We start from the raw sequence: 18,542 nt of genomic DNA on the forward strand, positions 1-18,542 counted from the left end.
TTGCAAAAAAATTAAAAAAAAGCATTTTTTTTAATTAAATAACGAATTAAGAAAAAAAAATGTTTAGTTTAAATATTCAGATTAATTAAAAATTAAAATATTGTAACTTTTCTTAAATTTTTATTTATTTTTAAAACAATTTTTTTTCTATGCATCTATGACCAAAAAATGTTTTTTTTTTTAATTAATATAAGAAAAAATGAAGAAAACAAAATTTTATTTTGAATTAATATGAAAATTTAAACTAGAAAATTTGTTTGTTTTCTTAATTTTTTTCTTTATTAAAAAAAATTTTTTTGTCCTTAATTTTTTTTAATGAAAAAAAACAAATTTTTTTCAACTTAATCTGAAAATTTAAACATTTTTTTCTTAATTTTTTACTTAATAAAAAATTTTGAAATTTTTTTTTCAAATTTAATAATAATTTTTGAATTAATTTAAAAAAAAGAATATGTTTTTTAACTTTATAATAATAAAAAAAATCTATTTCTTAAGAAAAATCAAAAAAAATATATTTTTATTGTTATTAAATATGAAAAAAAAAATGTTGAAACAAAATTTCAATTTAGATTTTCTTTTCTTAATTTTTTTTCTTGATTTTTTTTTCTTAAGAATAAGACACAAAAATGTTTACATTTTCAGATTAATTAAAAATAAAATTTTTTTCTTAATTTTTTTTTTTAATTTTTAAAATATTGTTTTTTTCAAAAAAAAAATTTCTAAATAAACAAAAATTTCCTACACCTAGTGCAAAAAAGAATTTTTGTTTAGCTTTCAGAACATGACTTTTCCTCTCTCCCTTGGCACTCCTTTGAAGGCCGGTCCTTATGTGACTGCTGAGAGGCAACTTTTACCTTTTTAGATATTCCTGCACCCACTTGTTTACCACTAAAATATTTACTATGTTTTGTTTTTTTTTTTTTGGTTTTTTCCAGTTTTATTAATTTTTTTGTTTGCATTTTTCATGTTCACAATTTTAATTTTCTTCACATTTAAAATATATGTTTGCTTTTAATATCATTTTCAGTTTCTTTGATTATCATTTTTTTTGTTTGTTTGCTTTTTTAATAATTACAAAAGAAATTCGTAAATGTATATTGTACAAAATAAATTACATACTAGCAGAATCATAGAATATCGGAAGAATGATAAAATAAATTGATTATATCCATTATTACTGAGGAGTGCAGTTAGTAAGAGCTTCTGTGTGTGTGTGAGTGCGAACTATGGCTAAATTGCAGTGTTGCCTTTTTTCATAGTGTAGTATTACATTTTCCGATTTATTTTTACCAGCGCTATGACTTTCCTAAACCGAAATACGACTAAGCAAAATTCTAAAATTCTTAAAGTAAACATTCGCAAATATATTTGAAAATATTGAAGAAGTGTTTTTCTTTTGAAGCTTCACCAAATATTGCATGCATTTATAGAAATAAAAAATGTTGGCTTTAATGAAATTTAAACAAGAAAATCGGAAATGTTAAGAATACTTTTTTCTTACTTGAAAATTTCGAGCTACATTTTTAATTTTTTCATTTTTTCTTGAAAAACTTTTAACAGAAAAAAATAGCTTCAAAAATTTTATATACGCATTTCTTGGTAAATTACTTAGTTGAAATTTTTACTTTTCGCTCATTTAAGGGTTGTGTTGTCTTGTCGGAAACCCCAATTTCATTTTCACCTTCACACAAATTTAATTTATTTAAACAATTTGCTTCGGAAATAAATATTAAATTTTATTCAAAGTTTGGAAAAAGTTTAATGGAATTATTTTCAAAAGCATTTTATTTCTAAACCAACAATAAAAAAAAAAATATTATCCGAAAACTGACTTTTTTTTTAGTTGAGGCAAGGAAAACTAAATTGAATTGAAAGTGAAACTGAAACTGAAATTTCGCTTTAAATTAGCTTCAAAAATAAATATTTGAATTTTATCGCAATTCTTTTTTCTATTTATGTAAGAAAATGTTTTCCAAAAATATTTTTTAAACCATAAAAATTCAGTGGAATTAAAAAAATTAGCTTCAAAATTAAATATTTAAATTTTATCGCAGCAGTTTTTTGTTTATTTTTCGTGGTTTTTTTTCGAAAACCGTTTTTGTTTTTATCCTATTTGCCTTAAATCCATATAAATTTAAATAAATATATAAATTTTAGTTTTTTGTTCTTTTGCAGCAAATGTTTTCAAAAAAAAAATTTTTTTACGTCAAACAATAAAAATGCAATGGAGTTTAAAAAAATCAACTACAAAAATAAATATTAAATTTTATCGCAACATTTTTTCTGAAAGAATTGTTGGCATCAGACAAAAATGTTTAATAGAAGATAAAAAAATATGGCTTAAAAAATTTCGCTTAATTTTTTTCTGAAACATTTTTTTCCTGAAAAAGTTGTTCCCTCTTTTATTGCATTCTCAAGCATAACTCCTTTCAAAAAAATTTTTATTTTTTTATTTTGAGTTTTTCTCTCTCTTATTGCATTCTCAAGCATGACTCCTTTCAAAAAAATTTTTATTTTTTTTTATTTTGGAAAAAAAAGCATTTTTTTTTTTTTTTGAAAAAAAAAAGATCAAAAAACTAAGTGAAAAATGTACTTCAAAAACTCAAACATATTTAAATTTTTTGCTCCAAATTTCTTTTACAAAATAATTTTCTTCCTTTTTTATTTTGTTGAACCTACATATTTTTTTTTTTAATATGATGGACACATTTGCTTTTGGACATTTAAAATTTAAATTTTTTATTTCTATCTTTTTTTTTAATCTTTTTTGAATTGCTAATTAAACAGCAGTGCTTGTTGTATGATTTTCCCGTTTTTCTGAATTTACGGTTGCAAGAACCCAGTACTTTTTTTGTAAATACTTCATAGAAATCAACTCCGTTCCATTACTCCGTTTCTCACTACTTTTATAACTGTAAATATGTATGCGTTGCCGATATATTTATAAAAGCATTTTGAAAATATATTTTTTCGGCATTACGATCACAAAACTGGCACTTGTTATTTGATTTTTTTAAATTTTCACAAAATTCCAGAAGCTAATGAATCTTCTTTTCGCAAGCTAACGATTTACAATTTACATTCCTCTCAAATTACTTGATCTAACTTCACTTTGAATTTTTTTTAAATATTTTTTCTTGCAATTTTATTTAAATTTTTTGTTTTGTTTTTGTTTTCTGCATTTCACATTTACAGCTCCAATATTTTAATATCTATTTTATTTCGCGCTTTCATGCCGCTGGGTTTCTAGTTTCCTGTAAGTGTATGTGTTTTTGCATTTGCTTGTGTGTACTTGCTTTTTGTTGCTATTTCCAACATTCTTCTTGCGCATTGCGTATTATTGGTTTATTTATATTTCTTTCAGTTTCCTCCATCTGCTTATTTAAAAATTGCCACATATTACAAATTATATAACTAAACTCCTAACTCCTCCTTTCCACTTCCCCTCCGAACTTCCTCCTTCTTTTCTTCCTGCCAACTGTTAAAAAGCAGCCTGCTCTCTTTACTTGCCAAGGTGTAGTTTGCCCAGCAGATTGGCAGCTTGGTTACCAGCAGAATCTTGTGCGCTCACGGCGCCATCGTGGATAGTCTACAACGAAATAAAATTAAATAAATTTTTCAAAATCTTTTCTCTAAAAAATCACTACGCTTCGTACCTTCTCCAAGTCTTCACGTTTTTGACTGACGTATTGATTGGCTTCATTCATCTTCTGATCGACCGCTTGGCTAGTCTGCTTAACGGCGCCGTCAATGGCATGTTCGGCTTCCTTCATTTTCGTGTCGACCGTCTGTTCAGCAGCCTTGACGCTCTTGTTGATCGCGTCGTTGGCAGCCTTCTTCGTTTGATCGACAGCATTGGCAGCAGCCTGGAAGATAAAATATTTGATGAGACTCAATCTTTAAAAGTTTATGTGATGGTGGTAAGCTACATGTTACTACTTGAATAGTTTTTGTAATAAGTATCGTTTGTTTTTAGTACACAAGTTTTTTATTAAAAATTGGGTAAAAATTTTCGGGTTTTCTTTATATAAAATTTTTACTATTAAAGTAAAATATCTAATTTATATATTTTAGTTTTAGGCGTCGAAGCTTTTAGTACAAAACTTTTTTATTACGTTAATTCGTTTAAAATTTTAAATTTAGTACATTCCCTTTGCCTTTAAGTTAATTTTTTTGTATTAAAGTAAAATATTTAATTTTATAATAGGTCTATTTATAAGTTCGTGCGGTTTTACAACAGATGGCGTAACTTGATTATTATTCCATCGATCCACATTTCCAAACATTCATTGGAGAGCTACTGTCGTAAGGCACAAACGTCAGTATAAGTTTTTTATTTGAAGCGTAAACAACAATATTTTTACCACACTTGAAAATGTCGAATTTCGTGCCAAATAATGTGTTTTTGCGGGGAATTCTTCTTCATTATTTTAATATGAAGAAAAAAGCAGCCGAAAGTCATCGTATCTTGGTGGAAGTTTATGGTGAGCATGCTCTATCTGAGCGAACGTGCCAGAAGTGGTTTGCACGCTTTAAAAGTGGTGATTTTGGCTTGGAAGACGAAGAACGCGAGGGTGCGCCGCCAAAGTTCATGGATACCGAATTGGAGGAATTGCTCGATCAAGATCCGGCTCAAACGCAAGAAGAGGTTGCAAAAACTTTGGGAGTTGATCAATCAACCATTTCCAAACGTTTAAAAGCCATGGGAATGATCCGAAAGGTAGGCCATTGGGTGCCGTATGAATTGAAGCCAAGAGACGTTGAACGCCGTTTTATGGCATGCGAACAACTGCTTCAACGGCACAAAAGAAAGGGTTTTTTGCATCGAATTGTGACTGGCGATGAAAAGTGGGTCCATTACGACAATCCAAAACGTCGGGCAACGTATGGATACCCTGGCCATGCTTCAACATCGACGTCGGCGCAGAATATTCATGGCCTGAAGGTTATGCTGTGTATCTGGTGGGACCAGCTGGGTGTTGTGTATTATGAGCTACTGAAACCGAATGAAACGATTACGGGGGATGTCTACCGACGACAATTGATGCGTTTGAGCCGAGCACTGCGAGAAAAACGGCCGCAATACGCCGATAGACACGACAAAGTTATTTTGCAACATGACAATGCTCGGCCACATGTTGCACAAGTGGTCAAAACATACTTAGAAACGCTCAAATGGGATGTCCTACCCCACCCGCCGTATAGTCCAGACCTTGCGCCATCCGATTACTATCTCTTCCGATCGATGCAACATGGCCTGGCTGACCAGCACTTCCGTAATTACGATGAAGTCAAAAAATGGATCGATTCGTGGATTGCGGCAAAACCGACCGAATTTTTCACAAAGGGAATCCGTGAATTGCCAGAAAGATGGGAAAAAGTAGTAGTAAGCGATGGACAATATTTTGAATATTAAATTTGTAACCATTTTACGTCAATAAAGTTTCAAATTTCGAAAAAAACCGCACGAACTTATTCATAGTCCTATTATATTTAAGTTTTAGGTTTGGAAGCTTTTAGTACAAAACTTTTTAGTGCATTCGCCTTTTTCGTGGAAAAAAACTTTTAAGTTAAACATTTTTATTTATATTCTTTATTTTTAAGCCTCAACTTTTAGTACATTTTTATTACATCCTTTTGAAATATTTTTTGGATTGCTAATTTTTAATTCTTATAATTATTTATTTGCATTATGTTTATTTACTCTACTTTTGTAAAGAGTTTTGCACTTAAAATTAAATTTTAGTACATCGCCTTATCGTCTAAAGAAAATTGTTTCAATTTTTTAAATGAAGAGCCAAAGATTTTTCTACATAACTATTCGGAATCCCAATAAAAAATAAAATCAGCGGAAAAAATTCTGTACTAAAAATTTAATACTAAAAATTTAGTACTAAATATTATGTACTAAAAAATTTAGTACTAAAGTTTTTTATATAATTTAGTACTAAATATTGTGTACTAAAAATGTAGTACTAAAAATTTAGTACTACAGATTTAGTAAAGAGTGTTAGTGTTGTAAAGCGCTTAAAACTTTTAGTGAAATTTTAGTACATCTCTTATCGTGTAAATTTTTAAAATTAAGATTCAAATATTGTATTTTTTCTGTATAATTACTCAATTATTAATTTATGTACGTACATACATAAAAAGTTTCTGGATTTAGTATATTGAGAAATTTCTATAAATTTCCCATTTTTGATATGGCATATTTAGAAATTTTTCCCTCTAAAAAATAAAACCAGCGGAAAAAATTTAGTACTAAAATTTAGTATAAAAAAAGTGCTAAAAATTATGTACTAAAACTTTTGTACTAAAATTGTGTACTAAACATGTTATATTACAAATTTTGTACTAAAAGTGTTATACTAAAAGTTTAGCAACATATATTTTTTTTCTTTTAAATAATCGAATTTATTTCTTTTCTATTTTCAGCAAAAATATGTTTAATTTTCTCAAATTTCCTATGACATATTATAAATATTTATGCACGTAATTATTTTTTATTTAATGCTAGGTAATATTATTTACTTCTTCTATATATATTATTTTTATTGCAGTTATATTATTGTGTTGTTTTTGTGTTTTTTTTTTTTTTAATATTATATATTTAATTTTTCTGCTCACCTTCTGTGATGCCTCAGCCACATTGGCGGCCACTTGCTTGGCATTTGCAGCCGCAGCATTCGCCTGTTGCACTGTGCTGTCGATTGTTTGCTTAGAATGATCTACAGCGGCTTGAGCCTGGCCTACACCAGCATTAATGGCCTGACCAGCTTTTTGGGCTTCAGTAGCTGCCAAATCGGCGGCTTCCTTGGCTGCAAGCAGAATGATAAATAACCAATCAGAAAATAAATACAATAAAAAATATATTTTGAACTGAAAACTTGGTTTGGTTGCGAGGTTCCTTTAGAATAGGCTATTCTTTAGATTTACATCTGCACTTTGTCATCTAAACTGAGTTATCTTTCTGGAGAAATAAAGTAAAGGATTACAAAAACTTAAAAATCTTGCTTGAGCTACATCTTCCGACCAGAATTAAATACTTGGCAATATTCTAAGATCCTGGAATATATTTCTTAATTTTAGATATTCCTGGAAGATATTCCTCTCCTGTTTTTCTATTCTTCCTCCTGAGAATTTCCTGATTGTTTAACTTCCCGCTCTTCTTGCTTTTTTACCCTCTTTGACTTTCTCGCTCAACTTACCAGTACTGGCCGCCAAATTTTCCGCTTCACTCTTGGTCTGCTGTACCGATTGTCCTACGGCCTTGGCCTGCTCCTCGGCCATTTTGCCTGCATTGTCGGCTTTCTCTTTGGCCAATTTCTCAACATCATCTTTCTTGCGACTGAAAAGGTTGGCGGTCTTATCGCCCAAGCTTTTGAGAGATGCTAAAAAATTAGAAGAAAATGGAGAATAATTAATTTTTTGTACACAAATTTCGAACGTTTTTTAAAACAATATTTGATGTAGCGACAAAGTATTTGTACTAAGCTGACTAAGTGCAGTAAGAAAAATGTTTTAATTTACTAAAGCTTTTGAAAGCACACAAAATATGTTGGTACTAGGAAGTGTGCTTTACTAAATTTTTGAAAAAATAAGTATGAAAAAATTGAAATTACGCGTATACTAAATTTCTAAAAGCTCAAAAAAGACGAAATTTCAAAAGTGAATTAAGTACTAAAAATCAATGCATATAAGTACAATCAAAATTATTTTAGTTCAAGAAATTTGCAAAAATTACTTAGTACAGCAGTTGTTCTAAAAAGTACTGCGCTTTAAAGGATGCATTGGGAAAAGATTTAGTACTAAAAAAATTTAGTGCACAATTTTTTATTGAAAACGCTTTGAAATAAAATTAGTGCTAGAATTAGTATATTAATATATATTAATACATTATTTTTCATTGAAAACGTTTTGAGATACAAGTAGTACTAGTTTTAGTACTAAAAAAATTTAGTGCATTATTTTTCATTGGAAACGTTATTTTTCATTGGAAACACTATTTTAGAAAAAAGGTTTTGTAACAAATTGTTTATACAAACTAAATATTACTGTTAATAACTTAAGGGTACCCGGTGGTCTAGAGCACGAAAATTTCACCTATTTTCACGGTTTTTTTTTTGCCATTAAAAATTTAAAAAACAATTTTTTTGTTTACTTTTAAAACAATATTTATTATTATAAAAATGCCGCTGAAGATGACCCTCTCGAAAAATCGAACCCGGACGGCGTAGATGATTTCGAGACTTCTACTCATCTGAAACACAAAATTCAAGAAGATTCTTAATCAGAAAGAGTGCAGGTCGGAACTAGAACAAATCGAAAAAATGAAAAATTGACAAAATGGCGCACTTTTGAAAAAAAAGTTCGTAAAATCGGGTTTTTTCACTAGCTTTTTAGTTTAAAAAATAGGAAATTATTTAAATAAAATTATGCTTCTAGTTCCGACGATAGCGATACATGTTGTGAACAACAATCCAAATTTCAAGTGATTCGGTTGAATAGTTTTTTTGTTTTCATCCCCGCCGTGCCGAAAAAAGTCATTTCGAGATAAATGAGTCTAAAGTTTGAGGTACAGGGGCGCGCTGACAACTCTCTACCTAGTTAATGAGCTGTAGAGGCTATAGTATTGGGAATTTCCGAATGAAAATTTTCACAGTATATTCTTAAGATACTACACTTTCGAAATATCGAAAAAACAAAAAATCGAGTTTTTGAAATTTCTAGACCACCGGGTCCCCTTAAATTAAAATGAATCTAAGTATTTTTAGTCCCTTAAAGCTTCTTAGCATATATTTCTTCGTGACATTAAATATAGTATTTATTTCCCCTTTCGTTAGTCAGATATACCTATCTGTGGTCACAGGAAATAATCGCCTAAGTCGACTTAAAAATCATGCAGATGTACGTATGCATGTCAAGAATGAGTTTTGACAGAGAAAATAAATTCAATTTTCGACTTCAATAAAAAAAATTAGCATTCGTTATTTATCTTTTACTCCTTCTTTGTACTGACTTATATTTATTTTATAATTTAAAGAAAATTATTTGGTTCATTTAATATTTGGTATGATAACCGTTAGCTTCAATAACATTTAGCAAACGTTTTTTCATCAAATAGGCCAATTTGATTCGATATATTCTGCCATTACTTTAACGACTTTTTTTTCTAAGAAAGGCCTACAAATTTTCAGTCACTTTTATATCGGGGCTCTGGGTTGGTGTATTTACATATAGCTACTCAATTCGGCAAACAATATGTTTGCTTATTTCTGTTGCGAAATTCTGTTTTTAATATAAAATGTTGCCTTAAGAGTTTTTCACCGAAAACACGATTTTCGACTTAAGCGGTTATTACTTGGAAACGCGTTTATGCCCGAAAAACCACCATATGGGCGATCGATCTAATGTCGGCCGTTCCAGGATAGCACTCAAATAATGTTTCACTTTGCTGTTACGTTCGGACTGTGCTGAATCCATACATAGCACAAGTTTTTTTTTTGTTTTTTTGGCAAATACACCACCACTCCACCTTGTTCATAGTACTACTGAAAAAGGTGACGAATGTACTATTTTTCACCTCTATTTGGAACGCTGTAACACACAACTGGCTTCACCAAACACAAAACTGACAGATAACCTCTTCTTAAACGTCGAATCGCTCTTTTTTCCTGGTTCACTCCACTCCGGAGCGTAGGGCCTCGACAAGGTTTAGTCTTGCGTTGGTTTCGTTAATCTACTTTGCTTTCTGGCAGGGTAGGTGATAAGCCTGCCGCAACCAGTATCTTAAATCCACTTAAACGTTAGCAGACAGGGCCGGCCGTCGTGCAAAAAAAAACTTGTTTCAAAGTCCACCTTTAATTTTAAGCTTATGTTGAGAAGATATTGGCACCATGTTTTTCTTTTTTGCTCCTTCTAAAAACTGCCGAAATGGTGAACTGATGTGTTTCATTAGAGTAGGAGAGTATAACCCTGGGTAACTGAGAAACTATGTGAAAACGAGCTCAAAAGAACATAAGAATGAAATATAGAAATTTTCAAGACTGGAATAATGAGAAATTCAAAATGAGATAACAAATAACCAAGGGATAAATAAAAAATTTGAGGTTTGTAGAAGAATCTAAAAATAATAATTTATAGTGCCGAAATCCTCTCAACCTCTCAACTTAGGCTTTAAATAGCCAGATGCAGTTTTGTAAATTTTTTTTGACCCAGTCTAATGCATAGTGAGAAATGGCTCACCAAAGCATAAACCGGCAAATATTCAGAATATTGTACTCCATCAAATAATATATTTCTGAATAGAATCAAGTTGGATAGTAAATTCAAATTCTATAGATATAACAACTACAGCGCCACCTAACGCATGAATTTTTGAAAATTTTTTTGTTTCATATAACTAATGCATATTCCGAATGTGAATAAAAGAGTACCCAAAAACCATTTTTTTTTTTCGAATTTATCGATGGAGGTGTCACTAAAGGACCAATTTTTTTTCGTTCCCACGAATTTTGTCTGTTCTACGTTACCGGAACGACCCGCATTTATATCCGGCCAAGGAGTGTCACTCCAGCAGCATTCGACGTACATGTATGGGGAAAGTGTATGCTGCTACAACAACAACAATATGCAAATTTGTTTTTAAGTATTTATTTTTAAAATGCGGCTTATATATTAATATTCATATTAATATGCACTGAAATTTTACCGGTACAATCCACACTAACGAAATTATCCCTTACACATTTTGCGTTTTCACTTATTTCTGACATTTAAGTTGAATTTTGCGCTTGGATACAGAAGACTTATAGTATAACTGTATGACAAATATTTTTGTGGTACATTTTAAACCGCTATGTGCCTCAGCTATAAGTATTTTTAGAGCTTTCTTCGAAAAAGAGTCAAAAAGACCCACCTATTGAGGAGTTAGAGGGCTAAAATGTTCCACAAAAATGTTCCTCCTTATTTTTTACATATTTTTATAGTACATTTTAACCCACTACATGCCTCCGCTTTGAGTATTTTTAGCCCTTTTTCGAAAAAGAGCCAGAAAAGACCCATCTATTGAGGAGTTAGAGGGTTAAAATGTTCCACAAAAATGTTCATTGTTATTTTTTTACATCAAACTGCTGAACACCTTATATATCTAAAATGTAAGGATCACATAGTTTTCAACGACGATTTACCATAAGAATGTGAAAACTGATCAAAAAAATTTGCCCATCCTCCACCTAAAAAAAATTTAGATGGAAACTTTCAAATTGCCGATACTGTTATATTTCTCTTTTATCTCTTCTACAAGAATACATTGCCGGAACCTTCTACAGGAATTTGATTTTCTCGCACAGTGTGACTGTTATTTTTTGGAATATTTCAGTCCCAGCAAATATGTAAAAAAAATGTCACTAAAAATCATTCAAGGGGAGGAGTTTTGAAGGTATATAATAAGGAACACATGCACGTCAGGATTTCTCATATAAGGATAGCAAACCATTTTTAAATTAACTTCAATTTGTTTCTTGATAAATTTATTAATTTTTCTTTCTTTGCTTTCCCCCCTTTTTTCTAGATTATTATAAATTTTTTTTTTTTTTTGTTTGCTTTTTAATAAAATTTAAGAAAATCCTCATGGTCTTTTTTCACTCTCAGCTGAACGTTGCCGTTGCATATGAAATTTCAGACAATTTTTTTATTTAGAACTGAAAGTAGCGTAGTAATTTTTCTAAATTAAACGAATGGCACTGCATACAAATAGCGAACATATTTTATAATTTATTTATTTTTATTATTATTTTATTCTTTTTTTAACTAATTTTTACTATTATTCTCATTTCGTTTTTTTTCTTGACTTTTTCTTTTTTGATATTTTTTGACATCTTTTTTGTTTTTTGTGCAACCTAATTTTTACTTTTATGCTCGTTTTTTTCTATATTTTGTTTTTTAATTATCACAAATATCCTTTATTGTAATACGTAATTCCTTTTTAAAAGCTTCTTAATAATTTTTTCTAAGCTCATTCTCATTTCTATTACCCGTACAACCGCTGAACGCCATTTTTCACAAAATTTCTTTTTACTGCACTAAATAACTGAAATGAGTCACTCAATAGGTGAAATGTATGTATGTAATTCACGAAAATTTCCTTGCAACGTCCTCAGTGACCGAACCACCTTCGTTTGCTGTTAAACGCGAACTAAATCGACGCTTTCTAACTTGATTTGCCACAACAATGGGGGAAAAGGCAAAACTTGATTCTAAATACTTACTATCGATGTGGCTACTATGCATAGGTGAGGCTCAGTTAAATTACAAGTTTTTGTTATTTTTTATTATTCGTGCTTTTATTATAATATTTTTTTTTCTCTTTTTTATGTATTTATTTATTTTTTCCTGAAACGCCAATTTAGCGCGCCAATGAGACAGGCCAAGCGACGAGCGCTGGAGCATGAGAGATTGAACTAATTAGCAAAGAAACGGCGAAATACAAACACACACGAATACATATATACGGCAGCACATAAACTAAAGGAGGCAGGTTTTTTGTTCGGTGAATAACTAAATTGCAAGTGATGCACAGAAAAGCTGTAATTTTAGTATTTTCAGAAAAGGCTTAAAAAAAGATTTTGCTGCAAAGTTGCAATTTATAATAAAGTTCGCTGCATATAAAAAAAATTATCAAAAATCAATGAGATTTTCTAGTTACTTTATACTATTCTAGTTACATTATACTAAAATTTAATAAACTATAAAACTGCGTACCGAAAATTGTTCTAAAAATTCTAATTAAAAATTATGGAATAGGGATAAACAGTTTGTGGAATTTTTCTAGCTTTTGTATACAGTTTAAAAAGTGGATTTATACAGTATTTGTTGGGCAAAGAGCTAATATTAAAAAAAAATTAAGAATATTCAATAAACTAAAAAACAAATTAGTTAAAACTGATCCAAATATTGAGGCGCTACCGTTTTGTCTAGGACTGTACGTATTTAGTTCCAAAAGTTAAGTGGAAAAAAATTTCCGAATTTTCGGCATATTAAAATGTAATTATCTGTAATTTAATTTCACACAGAACAATTGTAATGAAATGGTTTAAGGAAAAAAATTCGATTGTGATTTTTACATATTCCATTTCTCTGTGATTTTTCGGCAGTGGCTTTTAAACTTTTCCTTTCTCTATTGGAAATATTTTTATCGTAAATTATACTTTAAGTTTTTAATTTCCGCTTGGGCAGTTCCACTTATGACCGTTACAATAATATTTTGCGTTCTAACGACAGTCGGTGCTACGTTAACGGAACGCCCAGGATTTATAACCAGCCAAGGACTGTCACTCCAGCAGCATTCCGCGTATATGTATGGGGAATGTTTATGCTGCTACAACAACTATATATCATTTATGATAAAAAGTGTGCATATGAAAAATTTTAGCAGCACAGATCGCATAATTACAATTAAGTAATGATTTTTTTTTACACAAGAATCTGGTCATCTAATTTTTATATAAAAATCGGTCATTGCGTGCGAAAGTCCACATAATTTTTTCTCGGTCATGTGGCATTCGAGTTATTACCAAATAGAAGACCTGGATAAGAAAAAAAATGTTCATCATACAAATTTTCACTATCTAGAGAAAGCTGAGACTCAGCAATCGATTCTACATAGTAATTAAATGGACTTATTCGTGAGTTTTTTTGGCTGTAGGCCAGTGTGATTGGAGAATTGGCGCTACATATCACCTGATATTTCAATTTCATCATAATTTGCTCATTCCCGCTTAGTGGATAATGGCATGCAGCGAAACTCCACACAAACAGTAGTTTTTTTTCTTTTGTTTTCAAAATTTTAATAGTTATCGAAAATAATTGATAAATTTTATTGACACAGAATCATAGTAAATGTTTCAGAGTTGTATAGGAAAAAACGGTACTCTAATAGGTTGAGTCATTTTTGAATTTTTGCGGTTTGAAAATTAATTTTATGACTTTTCAGCACATTTTGGCTTGTCGACACGCCTCCTTTTCAAATGTGTGCAGTTTATGCACAAATAAACCTGCCAGAAAAAATAAGCTTCAATAAACTAGAAATTTTGCGCAAATTGGCGCTTTTTATGCTTAGTTATTTCATTACATACCTACATATTTTGATACTTTATTTTTCAAGGTGGCGCAAAATTAATCATTCTATCGAAAAATCTATAATTTTTGCAAATGGCGTCGTACGTCAAACATATTTAACACTTGTGAACTAGACAATGGAGCGCACAAAAGTCCAAATAAAGATCATCCTTTTCATTACCCAAAATCGTTTTTCTTTTGTATTTCGTAAAAAATTCATTTAAAAACAAAATTGGATGATTAATTTTGCGCCACTTTGCGTAAGGTTTCTTGAGAGATCAATAAGTAGAACTTAGTAAATAAGCGAGTAAGTGGAAATTTATGACGCACTTCTGCTCAAACTTCTATATGAGTAGCCCCACCGTGGTAACAAAGCCACCTGCCTATTGATCGGCAACACCCTCTCCCCGACTTGTTAAGTATGCCACAGTTCGCACACTTCGCAAATATAAAAATAAATTAGCTCATTCCTCCCAACGACGAACCATAAATCACACAGCCTACAGCAATACATCAAATTCACTAACGAAAATTTGTCACAACTAACCAGCTCTTCAAAAGCAAAGTAGTTTGCACAAGCAAATCTTAGCAAAACTCACTAAGCGCGCCGTGCGCCCCACAAACGTACCAAAGCGGAAGCGCAGCTCATCACCGCCCATTTACTTGAACGCCTACTTGGATTCATTAACAGCTTTGATTGTAGTAAATTAAATTGTCGCGCCACGACACATTCCACAAGGCACACATTGACACTGGCACGGAGCTTTCTTACGCCGCTGCACAAACTCTGAGGTGGTGAAAAGTTAAAGACAGAAGAAAGAAGAAAGAAGAAGAAAAACCACGCTGGGCACATCTTCGCACAGAGCAAACAAACGGAGCAAGAAAATGCAAACAAATAGAATAATCGCAATTGCGTCGCATTTTTGCTATATTCAGGCTAAAAATAGGCGCACAAAACCACTTCGTTGCAGCGGTGGGGCGGTGTACAAGAGGAGGTGCATTGGAATCGCAACCGGCATGCATAGGAATGCTTGAATCGATGTATGGGCAAGATTTATCAACGTCGAATGCTGCTGAAGTCAAGCAAATGCGCAGCAGCTAAAGCAGAAAACGAGACGCTCGAGCGGCAGCGCCTAACCGCATTCACTCAAACGGCTGAATGAACTCATGCGTGCAGGCGCTTTGTTTTTTCGCTGAACATACATACATACGTGCATGTCCCTATATAAGTATGTATGCAAGTAGATAAATAGATATGTAGCTGAAGTCAGCACCTAATTACAGCGCAGTAAAAAGATAAATTTAAATTTTGTATATTTTTATAAATTATAAAGGGCGATGCAAATATGCGAGTCGTTTGAAAAGTCTGTGCAAAAATAAGGAGTACTTAATAGTTTGGGGTAAACTTTTTTTAATTTTCGGCACAGTTTCCTTTTGGGCATATAGTACACCTCGTCCAACGAAGTCATTTGCTTCTGCGCTCATCTAATCGTTTGAATAAAAAATTTCTCCCGCCAGTAATTTCTTCAAATTGGCGAACAAATAGTAGTCCAAGGGAGCCAATTCCGGAGAATAGGGGGATATGAAACGAGTTGGAAAACTATTTCCATTAATTTTACCACCACAATGGCTGAAGCATGAGCTGGTGCATTGTCGTGATGGAAAAGGAAAATCACTCGACTTCCTCGATTCAAACGAATGCCAAGCACAAAGAAAAAGACCGATCTGGCTGAAACTTATGTAGATTGTGTTCGTCCAAGAGATGCTACTAACTAAGCATAACCTCGTTACGTGCCAGTAGTGTCATTTCTCTGCCTTGGCACGGACTTTTCAAACGACCCTCTTAGGAATATTTTTCAATCATACCTTGTTTTGACACTGACGGCGCATAATCGCGCGAATTTTTGACTCTTCGTCAGTATCAATAATGATTGTGCAATTTTGCGGATTTTTTTAAAATTACGTTAGATTTATTTAGAAGAATGTGGAAGAAAATCGAAGGAAAAAAATTGTCTATGAAGCATAAGATGGTAAAAAATAGTCTAAAATTACATTAGCTCGCCAACTGATTCTGTCAAATTCATTGTGAACCGAGTAGCGAAACCACACCTGTAGCGAAAAATAAGAGAATAAAATGTAACGCAGATAAAAGTAGAAAAACCAGCGTATCTTTGTCGTGCTGTGATTGTAGATGAGATTAGTAAAAGAACTTAGAAGAGTGTCAAAATAGCTAGATTTGTAAAAAGTTCGGTTATTTAATAAAGAAGATAATATAAAGAGAAGGGAATGGAGAGAAGCACATTTTTAGTTAATATAATACAAAATTAAACCGAACTTCTAGAGCGACATCAGCTCAACGGCTGAGTCAAGATTGTGCAAAACGTTCGTCAGATTGGCTCGCTGGTGGACAACTTTGAAATTTTCCATAATCCTACTGCGAATATCGCCGGCAAAAATGTAGTAATTGTGGCGGATAGTAAGCAAACTGCGCTAGGCGGAACAACTTGCCAGCCTCGAACCCACAACTTGGCAAGCACGCACCACCAGCTTGATGAGAATTTTGTATAATTTTCGGATATCAAACGCTTACAACGTTCACTTTGCTCCGCAATTGAAGACATTCGACTAAAGGCCATATGAACGCTGCTCAGTTTTGATCTCAAAACTCTTGGAATTCCGTGTCAGGTTTGGTAGAAAATCTTCTTGCCTTACGGCGCACAAGTTCTTTTAGAAGCTACTTAAGTTAATAGATAAACTACCTGATTGAGGGGTTTGAAATCTGCGCCGGTTATTATCGAGTGAACAATGCACTCCCAGCAGGCTCCAGCGCCGCATGGATTGAGGCGTACTACCATTCGGAAGCGCGTAATAGCGGTCGCCCCTCGGCAGGCAATGGCAACCCGCCGAATGTATTTCTGCCATAAAAAGGATCCTTATGAAAAACTATTTGCCTTTTGGAATCGACTTAAAATTGTAGGTCCGTCCATTTGTAGAACAACAAAAAGACACACACCATAAATAAGAGCCAAACATTATTTTTGTGTTATTATTTTTTTTTCTTTTTCTTTTTATTATAATTTTTTTCTTATTATTTTTTTAAATTTTTCTTTATTATTATTGTTTATTATTTTTTTCTTATTATATTTTTCTTATTATTATTTTTTTATATTTATTTTTTGGTTATTATTTTCTTATTATTATTATTTTTTTATTACTTTTTTTTTAATTTTTATTTTTTTATTATTATTTTTTATTAATATTATTTTAATCTTTTTTTTATTACTATTTTATTATTATTATTATTTTTTCTTTTTTTTTATTATTTGTTTTTAAAATGTATTTATTTTATTATTATTTTTTTATTATTAGTTTCTTATTTTATTATTATTTTTTAATATTTTTTTATTATTTTTTTTTTTAATTTTAATTTTTTATTATTATTTTCTTATTGTAATTTTTTTTTATTATTTTCTTTTTATTATTATTTTTTATTTAATGCACTGCCAGAGAATACAAATTTTCTGCGTATTTGTGACATCATTCATCCCAAAATATAATTCTGCGCCCTTGAGCGCTCCAAGGCTAACCTTTTGCTTACTGAAATGGTAGACAAAAGTTTGGGCGATATCCCGTTTTCAAGCAACTATTACTTCGCACCTTACTGACAATTAAATTTCCACTCTAACCGCTTGAGTGGAAAAGTATAATTCAAACTCATTTGTTATTTAAACAAGTTGGAGTAAATATTCATTATATCTCAATCCCGAGACCAGTTTCGGGATCCTGGAATTGTAATAACGGGATACTGAGAATCCCGGATTCATAAAAATCGAAAAAAATCAATATGTCTATTTGGCATTAATGAAATTTATCGCTTATTGTCTATTACTATTAAAATTTTATTAAAAAAAGGAGTATTGTTTCCAAAAATTTCTGTTTCTATCAATGCCAAACTCAACTAAACGAAATAAGCAGGTAGGGCAAAGTTGGAAAATGTCCAAAGATTACAAGGCTTGGCCAACCGAAGCAATACTCAATAAAATTCAATATATTTGTGTTTTTTTTTATTAATTTTTTTCACATAGAAAATCAAAGTCTTGTGGTAGTGGATCTTCTTGTTATTCTAGAAAGCAAAGGTGGTATACATAAAACTGCAAATTAAAGTATAATATAAACTTAAAGACTACAAACTTAGTAAACTGCAAGAGTTGTGAGCGTAACTTTGGCTGCCACGCCATCGAAAACTTGACAGCCCGCCCATTCACACTCGTCCAATCAGTCGTTGTTCAATTCGCAAGGCAGTAATATGGCCAATGGCAGCAACTGATTTTTTCTAATATCACCAACACAATATCTTAGTTCTGTCATAGAAAAACACCCTAGTTACGTCAGCAAATCAGCTGACGCCTTCGAAATCAATCAGT

At 31.4% G+C, this 18,542-nt stretch overlaps 1 protein-coding gene across 2 annotated transcripts in view; it reads right to left on the reverse strand.

Moving 5' to 3' along the window:
* Positions 1 to 2,529: 2,529 nt before the first annotated feature.
* The window catches only part of LOC128867793 (uncharacterized), a 73,753-nt gene continuing 57,740 nt past the window's right edge, over positions 2,530 to 18,542 (reverse strand). Inside the window, exons 1-5 of one of the 2 annotated variants that reach the window (XM_054109296.1) lie at positions 12,036 to 12,262; positions 7,209 to 7,391; positions 6,628 to 6,818; positions 3,657 to 3,866; positions 2,530 to 3,589 (exon numbers count right to left, since the gene is read on the reverse strand). In XM_054109296.1, coding sequence (XP_053965271.1) covers positions 3,503 to 3,589; positions 3,657 to 3,866; positions 6,628 to 6,818; positions 7,209 to 7,391; positions 12,036 to 12,057 — 693 coding nt within the window. In that variant the 5' untranslated portion in view covers positions 12,058 to 12,262 and the 3' untranslated portion in view covers positions 2,530 to 3,502. Of the gene's footprint in view, positions 3,590 to 3,656; positions 3,867 to 6,627; positions 6,819 to 7,208; positions 7,392 to 12,035; positions 12,263 to 18,542 lie in introns of those variants that run through there. The other variant, XM_054109297.1, reaches the window with a different exon arrangement.

The sequence above is a fragment of the Anastrepha ludens genome, chromosome 6, assembly GCF_028408465.1.
Source record: "Anastrepha ludens isolate Willacy chromosome 6, idAnaLude1.1, whole genome shotgun sequence".
NCBI classification, from domain to species: domain Eukaryota; kingdom Metazoa; phylum Arthropoda; class Insecta; order Diptera; family Tephritidae; genus Anastrepha; species Anastrepha ludens.